Consider the following 11,146-nt stretch of genomic DNA (forward strand, 5'->3'; position numbering starts at 1 on the left):
AGGATCACCTGTGAGTGGCTTATAGTTCATTCATGTTAATGGTTTCCGAGATGTAAGTGCCTCAAAAACACATTATCTTGTCCCCATTCTCCTCCCCAAGTGATTGCCATACTTTTGGAATTTGACCTGGTATTGTACCTCATAACATGACGTCTCACCTGTACTTCACGGTGGTAAAGCAGCTGGCAACATGTGCTCTGCGTTCAGCTGTCAACCCATGGCCCACTTTTCTGTTCTCACTATTGGTTCACACAAATAAGGCCTCTGTATTGTGCACTCGTATCCTGTGTATTTCATTGGTTCTGTGAATGCACATAATTGAATTGAAACATTTATATTACTGCATTTCTTGTAACAAACCCTAACAAATGTGCTTGTGTTACAGTGTATTGGTGTGGTGGAGGTTGTGGTGGCCATCTACTGTTTGCTCAATATTGAAGAGACCAGGAAAAGGCTAAAGTTTGAGAATTCAGTCTTGTTTGGTATCGACCCAGAATCAGATGCAGGTATGTATTAGAGATGTCACATTATCTACAGTGAATTCTAATCACCATATTTTCACAGGCGATAGTATGAAATATTTCAAAAAGCCATCACAAATATTCAACAATTATTGTATAAGTATATATATATATATATATATATATATATATATATATATATATATATATATATGTATATTCAAAAATGTATCTAGACAAATATTAAATGCATACCTTTGTTTAGTCTTCCCCAAATAACAGTAATGATGAAACTTTTCACCTATTAATATTTTTCAGCTGCTTACATCTTTTTTGCCATTCTTCTGCTTGTGGCTACCATATACATCATCGTTTGTCTGCTGCTCATCCATGGCGTGAGAACGGTGAGTAGCTTAGCCGAGTAATTTGCCATCAGAAAAAACAAATATTTCATATCATAATTTGCATCAAGACCTTAATAGGGATTTTGCAAATTTATGATACGGTTTCAGATAGAAAGATGTAAAAATAACTGCATGCAGGTAATCTAAGCTTTGAATGAAAATGGGATGATGTTTGTCATTACCAAATTTTATTGTAAGGGGGGGAACTCTACATTCATGGACTCATCTTCTGAACTTTCTGTACAGTCATAAAATGTTTTAAACTTTTGTATGCTGTCAGCATTCACAACGTCAACTCTGAGTTTAACTCTGATATAATAAATGTTTCGAAAATTTGAGAAACCTTTTCTCCACAGGGCAGAGGTTAGGTATTTCAGGTTTTAAAACATTTTTTTAACCATAATCTCATTCTGTTCCTCTTATCTTTCCTCCCCTTTTAATAGAAAAGCTGAGAACTGAGTTGTAGCCAGATGTAATCAATGACAGACTTCTTCTTGGAGTTTGTTGTGTAAATCCTGTTCACCCTGGGAAAAACTAATTGTCTTTTTTTTTTCTTCCCCTTTTAATAATGGAAGATTGATGTTTTATATCTATGCATATTGTTGTGTGACAGAATTTGGTAAAAGATTGTGTATTTGTGAGACCATGGTGAAGAGAGTGACACTTGATTGTTTTTGTTAGACCATATGAGAGTAATGATGTTTTTCTTAGACCATATGAGAGTAACAAGTAATTTCCTCTGAGACACTGTACCATGTTTCCTCTATATGTTAACATTAACGGTATAAGAAGTCACATAGATGTTAACATGATTTGATTTCAGTGACATTACTTTTTAAGGGTTTCTTCTCTCTTACTACTACTACTGTGGTACTTTTTAATCATTTCTTACATATTAAGTCAAAATTGTCTCACCATTTATGAACAAAAATACCATTGGAAACCTCAAGAAAAGAGCAGATAATAGCTGTTATTTAGAATGTTAGGAGGTCACCATGCAGTTGCCTATTAAAGTTCAGATAGTGTATTGTGTCAGTGAATGACTGATAAAGAAGAATAATAGGCATACCTTTCTAGTTTTAGATATTTAATCCATTGGAATTTTATGATAACTATATTATCGATAGAAAGTGACTCTTGTTTATTTTTGTAAATAGTATACAACTAAAGTATATTACTCTTATCCCAAGTGTTTTGACATTATTTTGTTTCTCTTTCACAGAAAGACCGATTCTTGCTGCTGCCATGGATATTCTTCACCTTCCTGAATATGGTCATGGCCTTTGCTGGAGGAATTCTTACCCTCATCAATTCACATGGATATGCACTAAACATTATTGTTGGTTGTATTGTGCTCTGTATTTCCATCACATGGATCTACTTCACATGTGTTGTTTTCAGTTTCTTCCAAGCCCTACAGGATGGGGATTATTGGTGAATCCATCCCTGAAACCTCATCCTTGATGGAATCACAACCAGCAAGAAAATCACAGCCATGCTTTACAAGATCTGAGCAAGAGTAGACAAGTGTCTGAAAGGGTTTTCACTACATATCTTTTCCTGCAGAATGTGGTCTCAGCCATCTTTCAGACTAAGGGAATATCTCCTAAGTTACCACATGCATTTATGATATACTCACCAATGAATATTGCAAGTATAATGTATCATATCTTGTGTAAAAAGAGCCGTATAAATGCATCCGATTTCATTGTCTGCTTTTGTGCGAGTTTTATTTTTTATAGATATATATATGTGTATATATATACATATATATATATATATATATATATATATATATATATATATATATATATATATATATTCCATCACATCGCCCATTCTATAAAGAAATAGAGTAAGGCAACAGAGTCATAGATTTGTAGACATCATTAAGATAATTTCACTGACTACAGAATAGATAGAGCTCTGATTCCAGGTACAGATTCTCCATAGTATTATTTGCTGTGCAAGTGTCTGGTAAATCAGATTTTTATGTATTGTTAGATTATGGAATAGTTCAGTAATATATGTATTTTTTCTTAGATTTGAAAAAGGAAATAATCAGTTTATTTAAGGAAAAAGTTCAATATTTTTTTATAATTTCAAGACCAGTAAATGAATCCCACGTAAATGATATTCATTGTCTTTCATATAAATCATATCCATTTATACCAGTAAGTAAATATCATTATTTGTCAGAGCCTTTATCCCTTTAAAGTAGATGGCAGTTGAAACTGAGAACATTGTACAGGTAAATAAAAAAATCAGGCAGCAGGAACCCAGAAATTTGTTTCATGGTTTTGTCATGATAAAATCTTATTTCATCCTTTTCAGTTTACTAGTATTGTGACATTCATATAAAAATCTACATAACATGCTTGATTACGATCAAGTTTTTTCTTTCAAATATGCTCAGGAATTATGACAAAGAAAAAATCTGGCAATACCCAAGCCCGAAGCACTTTGAATTTTTGATGTCATACCTGTACTGTTTTTAATTTGTATATTCAGTGCTAGTTTTGCATGTTGAAATGACATTAACTTAGCATGACTGCTCCTCCAGATGAGGCTTATTGTTTAATTTTCCATTCTCTGTTTCTGAAATTACTAAAGAAGTGAAATGCCATTTATAAAAGTAAAGCTGGATATCACTGGCATTTTGCTTAAGTGAAATGATTTACATAATGTGTTAGTTTTTGGTACAGTAGCAACAAAATCTGGTTCTGGATTTGAATTGAAATTGCCCAGTTCTTGACATCATTTTTTTCTTTTTTCTTTTTTTTTAATATGGTTATGGGTGTATAAAGTGCCATTGGAGTGCCAAATTCAGAGCTATTCATGCTCAGTCTTTTGAGAACAGTGTAACTTATTGTAAGGAACATTTAGGGGAGGCACAATTTTATTTTCTAAGAAAATGTTGATACATTAAAGGTATCTACTTTGAATACTGAAAAAAAAAATTGCAAGATATTATAATGATGTGATTATCAGTAATGATATCATTTCAAGCCTTGTGTATGTAGATTGAGCTCTTATTTTGAAGTCTAATGTTATCGTCTTGTGCAAGGTGATTTAGTACAAGATTTGAATTGTTATGTATTCTTATATTAAAGTAAAACAATTTCTAGCATGTTATGTGATAACATGTTGCGTTTTTTCATAAAAGTTTACTGGCCAACTATTTTTATTATGTGAAAGCTAGGTAATGAGGGTTGAAAAAATGTGGAAGTGGTAATTACATTATTTACCATCAAATGTCAAAAAATCTTTAAGTATGGTATATATTTATGAATATATAATGCCTATGTCTTATTTCTCAAAATATTTTGAATATTATCAAGTATACTGTAGCAAGTACTGTACTGTATGAATGCATTCACCTGTGCAGACTGGGATTTGGAGCTCTTTGTTCATTCATAAATGAAAGCCTTACACTTGCTAACTCTTAATCATGGCCACAAGAGTGTCTTTTCATAAATTGTTGCTCCTTTCAGTATAATCAGATTATATGTCCGTCATTTTATGTGTGAGATTTATTTCATGACATCATTTACATTTGTACTTACATTCACACTCACATAGCAAAGCTCGTACTTCTTGAGTGTAGCTGGCTTGGATAGTTTACATTGTTAGTTCATGAATGTTTAAGAGATAGGTTTGTAGCAATTTATCACCCCTTTTCCTATACATGTAATATCGATTTCTGTCTGAAACTTTATATGAATCAGATCAGCTTGTTGTAACTGGCATATCTTTTTCATTTTCATGATATTTTATGAAATACTAGATATCCAACATCATGTTGTTATTATCATTATTACAATTATTAATATTAGTAGTAGTTATTATTATTATTATCCATAGAATGAGAGAAAAAATACTGCCCACATATCTCCTGTATACCATAAGTGACAACAAGGAGGAGAGGAAACATGGACAGGAAATCCTCTTCTACTGTATTACTTCTCAAAAAAAGAATGGAAGAAGTAACCAGGTAGGGTGTTTTTCCTTCAAGACTCATTCATCTGTTTCTGCTGCTGCCTTGCACCCACATTAGATAGTTATAAACTGAAAAAAAAAATTTACCCTTATTATTTTTGTAAGCATTAATGCACCTGTTATAGATATTTATATATGAGACCCAACTACATAGCAAGCACTGAGCCAGTCATTCCCAAAAGCTTCATCTCCAGCACCCTTAGTTTTTACCACAGGGAGCAGTTTTATTTGCAAACCTCTACATTTTCATCCAATGTGACCTCCTGAAGTCCAGTGCCACTGCAAAGATTTGATTGTCAAGCATATTAAGGTGAGGTGTTAGAGAAATTTTATTTGATATTGCAGGTACAGAATTTTAGTGGTTCTTAGGCAACCAGTCATTGTTTTGATTGGTTTTTTTTTTGTAGTAGTTTTGTTATGCTGTATATCCATTTTACAGAAAGGCAGTAAAGCATAGTTTAGGATGGAACAAATGAATTATTGATAGAGGATACTAATGGATTCTTCTTCTTGTCCAAATCTGGTATTTACTTCGTTTGTGGCCTTTGTCATGATGTTTGCAATGTGGGGAGATAATGTCACATTTGCCATTATATGTGATGCACAGTAAAATTGGGATTTTGGTGAGTTAGAGGGGATGACCATTTTGGAAGACATGGTTGCAGATTGGTCAGGAATTTAAGGGATGACTGAAGACTTCTATGGTGATGCAGACAATCTGTTTTGTGTGAGTCACTGTTCTTATTTTGTGACTTGGTATTACAGGTTTGTTGTTGTTTGGATAGTGTCAGGATGCTGTGATGTGATTGGAAGGTCATTTACATATAAGAGGACTGACACTTTCAGGTCTGTAAGGAGATGATAGGAACTCCTGTCAGAAGAAGAAGAGGATTGAAGAAAGAACTACCCCTTTAGGAATTCCATTTTGAGCTTGAGGAGTCTGTAGAAGCATTTTTGAGTGACTGGCTTGTAGTTCATCTATTAAATTAGCTATCTATCTGTTTGTCTGTATAACTCTCTCTCTCTCTCTTTCTCTCTCTCTCTCTCTCTCTCTCTCTCTCTCTCTCTCTCTCTCTGCATATGTTATTATTATTATTATTTTACTTTGTCGCTGTCTCCCGCGTTAGCAAAGTAGTGCAAGGAAACAGATGAAAGAATGGCCCAACCCACCCACATACACATGTATATTCATATATATTTGATATTTCCCATGTTAGTGAGGTAGCATCAAGATCAGAGGATTGAGCCGTAAGAGGTAAGATCCTCACTTGGATCCGTTATCTGTTCTCTCATTTGGAAAAGCAAAAACTGAAAGGGAAGATCCCCCTCCCAGCCCCTTTTAGTCGCCTTCCATGACGCACAGGGAATATGTGGGAAGTATTCTTTCTCCCCTATCCCTGGGGATGATATACATAAGAACGTGAAACCACAAGGAAATGGAAAATACCATGTCAAGCACTTAAATATGATTATGTTATCAAGACTGTACTCTGTCTTACCAATGTAATTATATGAAAGTGCTTGAGACTTCCTGTTTTCCACTTCCTTGTGATTATACCCTGACACTTTGTATGTAACTGTTTCCTTGTGGTTTTACCTTCATTGTTAGTACTGTACACTCATGACAGATGAGCAGGAAGGAAGAGTGGAGTGATGAAACATAAGATGAAGCATGGAACACCAGTGTTCCATGCTACCTTTCCATAAAATGGATAGTAATCACACACATCACACACACACACACACACACACACACACTTCCTGCTCCAGGGGTCCGTTTTGCTATCTTTACGAAACTCCTGCAGCAATCAGCAAGCCAGCCATGTGCACCAGTCTGTGGACAGAGATAGCTTAAGACTGTAGTTCATGTGGGAGCAGGGGTAGCTGGGACTCTTTGGGACATGAAGTTCTTGAAGGGTGTGGTCTCAGCCTTTCTTCTTTGAGTGTAGGCCAGAGAAAGTTACAGCTGGTCCTCGATCCAGTCTCCTTCCCTCCCATGGTGCCACCATATATATATATATATATATATATATATATATATATATATATATATATATATATATGTGTGTGTGTGTGTGGGTGTGGTATAACATGACAACATGACAGATCCACATTGCATATTTTTTCTTACCATAGTCATGTCACCATTGCTTTTTCATTTAATTTTAATCCTCATATCATCTTTCTGCACAAATTTATAATCACTGCTACTTGCAAATATTTGAATATTGTTTATAGATCTATATATACTTATATATTTATGTATGCAGCAATGAAATGCCTAGACTTATAAACAAATACAGTATAACAATTTTTGACTTTTTTCTTTTTTTTAACCTTTTATTTATGAATATCAGCTTTCTATTTTCAGAAATAATGAATTTTCCATAAATTCTTATAAGATTCCCTTGTTGTGCTAAATATTTAAATTCCTTCTTTAGGAATTCTGGATTTTCACTGGAAGACAAGCTGAAGGTTTACGTGTCCACAGGAGATACAGATTGATGTCTGAAAATATTGATTATTTAAGATGAATTTTGAGGTTGAAAATGGTATAAAAAGAAATTGATTCTTTACCATAAGGAATTGAAATTTCCTGAATGGTAAGTTTAAAAAACCATGAAATAGTACACTACCATGTTCAGTGCCCACTATGAGCACAGATGTGTGATGAAGTGAAAACAATATTAATCTAAATCCCATCTTGTGCATATGTGTCTGTAGTAAAGTATACTAAAGTTTATATATTCCAACCTTGAATAACCAGAAGTCGGTACTAAGCAGCAGACATAAAGACTGTCGTGGTGCTCTCTGGTGATTCTCCAAGATTCAGTATTAAGTGAGGCTAGCAGCAAAAAATCCATGTTTGATCGAGATGTATTGGCAATAGCCAAACAATAACTGAGTATCAGCAAAATCTTAGTTTATATAAAGTCCCTATGTACTTTTTTTCTTTGTTTACACCAGCCACATGAGAGTCACTGTTCTTTATTCTGAGTGGCCTAATGCACTCGTGACAGCTAGTGAGTAATTGACTGGCTAAAACATACTCTTCCCTAAATCAGATTGTTTTTTGTTAAAGTAAACCTGTTGTGTTTTGTACTGTTCTAGGTTTTAGGCTCTGGTGACAAGAAAAAATTACTGAAATACTGTTAATACATAAAAAGCATGAGCTACCATAAGGACACAGATTCTGAAAAATATAAGGAAGTGTTGTATTACTTATGAAGGGATACAACCTTGGGAAATCAGTAAGGATCAAGAACTTTAGATTAAATCTCAGGTCTTAGAATTACTTTCCAAGTGCATTCACAAGGAGTGTAAATTTTCCAGTAAAATAAGAAAACGATAGTTGGTTACTTTTTGTTACTCTTTATCAAGGAAAACCTATGAAGTGTCTATATTTGGCATTAGTATTTTTCTGGGAAAAAAATATGAAGAAAACTCAAAACAAGTAATAATTTCACACCTGCAGGATGACATTAATTTCTTCATGTGGAACTGATTTCTTATGCCTTACTTTCATAATGATGGACAAACTGTAAAGGGCATGAAGAAAAAATCAAATGGATGTATTTAAAGGTATTCTTAGTAGACCTGCCCTGCCACCTCATGAGCACTCATCAAAAACATCATGTATTATTATTGCCTATCTTTATCTATACATCACAGTACACAACACACACTCATTATATTGTAAAGGGCTGGAAAAATTATTAAAGGATCACAAAGCAGCCCTTCACTGCCAACTCATAAACATTCATCAAAGATTGCATATCATCATTATACACACTATTTATGCATTATGATACATAACACACTTTCAGGTAGAATATCTTGATAGTATAACATCTGTAACTTGCCTAAATAATGATGAAAACAAAAGTAAGAAACAGAGAAATTCAATATTTCTATCACATCATTCTTATCCTATTATTCCTTATTATTCTCTCATGCCATACTGTCCTCAAGCATTTCATTTTTAACACATCCACTCTTTTTCATATTTGTTGATTTAGGCCTACATCTCATCCATTCATTTCTGCCTGGGACTACCATACTATTAAACATCCTCACAGACAGACCTGTGTTTCCACACTCCTTAAGGCATCTAAGATGTTGGCTCAATCACCCATGCCATGGATAACTTCAGCTTCCATGATTCCATTTGTAGCCAACCCCACTCCCAGGTATCTGAAACACTTTCTTCGGGTTATCTTTATTCATACTCACATTCCACCCAACCTGTCAGTCTCCCCTGCTAAACTTTATTACCTTATTTTCATGTACATTAACTCAAAACTTTCCCCTCTCACACACACTCATAAGCTCAGATACTAATTTCTGCTGTTTCTCACTGATGTTTACTGTTATAGCTACTTGCGGTGTTTGATGTCACCATGGCTGTTTGATTTGTTTATGAAGGGGGTTGTGAGGGACACGAATGGAGGTGCCTTGGAGAAAGGAGCAGATCTGCAGTTTATCATTGATATGGGTACCTGGTGAGTCAATTGCTGTTTGCTGATTTTACAGCACTGGTGGCAGATACAAGTGAAAAACAGCAGAAGCTGGTTACTGAGTTTCGGAGTGTGTGAAAGGAAAAACATGAGAGGTAGTGTGACTAAAAGCAAGATTATTAGGTTTAGCAGTTTAGAGAAAAAGCTTTGTTGGACTGTGAATTTGAATGGAGAGAACCTGGAGAAGGTGAAGTGTTTTAGATACCTGGGAGTAGATATGGCAGTAAATAGAACCATGAGAGCTGAAATGATCCATCGTTTGGGTGAAGGGGTAAGGTTCTAGGCATACTGAGGAGCATGCAGAAAGAAAAATGAGGTCTGTGAGTGCAAAGGTGGGCATATTTCATGGTATAGTAGTATTGACTATTGCATGGCTATGAAGCATGGGCCTTTAACAAAAGAAAAAAAATAAAGTATGGAAGTGAGGGGATATATTGGATATGAAGTGTTTGAGAATGTTATATGGTGTGAGAAGAGGTGATTGATTAAGAAATGGTAGTATAAGAGAGAAACTTGGGTTGTAAGAGGAGCACATATGTAACAACTGAAGAGGATGTGCCGAAATGGTTTGGATGTATGGAAAGGATGACTGAGCACCTATGTATCAGAAGTTGAGGGGACACAGAAAAGGGGAAACTAAAAAGAAAAGGATAGATTGCAATATATTTTGAGATATTGAGGCCTGAGCACGGGAATGGGGGAGGGGTATGAGGAGTGCATGAGATAGAACATTTTTGAGGGATGGGGTATACTGGAAGCAACATGTTGTCAATGGGCTGAATCATGGCCTATAAGGTAGTTTGGGAAACCATGGAAAGGTCCGTGGAGCCTGGGTGTGGATAGGACTCTTTGATTTCGTTCATTATACATGACAACTAACGAATGGATGTGAGTGAATGAGGCTATACTTTATCTATTCCTGGTGCTACCTTTCCGTTATGGGAAACGGTGAACATGTGTAATGTATACTTACTTCCTGCCCTAAGAATCTCTACTATCCTTGTAATGATATATAAATATATATATATATATATATATATATATATATATATATATATATATATATATATATATATATATATATATATATATATTTTTTTTTTTTTTTTTTCTTTTTTTCATACTATGCCATTTCCCGTGTTAGCGAAGTAGCGCCAAGAACAGACGACTGAGCCTTTGAAGGAATATCCTCATTCTCCCCCTTCTCTGTTCCTTCTTTTGGAAAATCAATAATGAGAGGGGAGGATTTCCAGCCCCCCCTGCTCCCTCCCCTTTTAGTCGCTTTCTACGACACGCAGGGAGTACGTGGGAAGTATTCTTTCTCCCCTATCCCCAGAGATAATATATATTGATCATCATAACTTTATTGATTATCATAACTTTGAAAGGGATATCGAGAGGGGGGGGAGGGGGGCTGGATATCCTCCCCTCCTGTTTTACTTTTCCAAAAGAAGGTACACTAACCACTGCACCACTTGCGTTTGAAGATCCCGCGCCCGAAAATCACTCGGAAGTCGATAACATTTGAATACAACACATACTTCTTTTTTCTTTTCCATGACGGTGTATGATACAGAGTCTGGTTTAATGATAGAAAGGTAAAGGTAGCCATAAATCAAATGACGTACATGAATGCGTTTACATTTGTAACAGATCTAATGTCTCCATGCTGTTAATTAGGAACATTCAAATCTACCGCGTGATGGAGCACTTACTACTTATTTTTTGGAAAATGAATAATATAACTGCTTATGTATCCTCTGAA

At 34.9% G+C, this 11,146-nt stretch overlaps 1 protein-coding gene across 1 annotated transcript in view; it reads left to right on the top strand.

The window, feature by feature from the left end:
- The window catches only part of LOC139760831 (uncharacterized), a 45,818-nt gene extending 38,636 nt beyond the window's left edge, over window positions 1–7,182 (top strand). The window contains exons 2-4 of the mRNA XM_071684486.1: window positions 386–506; window positions 780–865; window positions 2,088–7,182. Coding sequence (XP_071540587.1) covers window positions 386–506; window positions 780–865; window positions 2,088–2,303 — 423 coding nt within the window. The 3' untranslated portion in view covers window positions 2,304–7,182. The remainder of the gene's footprint in view (window positions 1–385; window positions 507–779; window positions 866–2,087) is intronic.
- The last annotated feature ends 3,964 nt before the right edge of the window (window positions 7,183–11,146 follow it).

Source organism: Panulirus ornatus, chromosome 38 (assembly GCF_036320965.1).
Source record: "Panulirus ornatus isolate Po-2019 chromosome 38, ASM3632096v1, whole genome shotgun sequence".
NCBI lineage: Eukaryota > Metazoa > Arthropoda > Malacostraca > Decapoda > Palinuridae > Panulirus > Panulirus ornatus.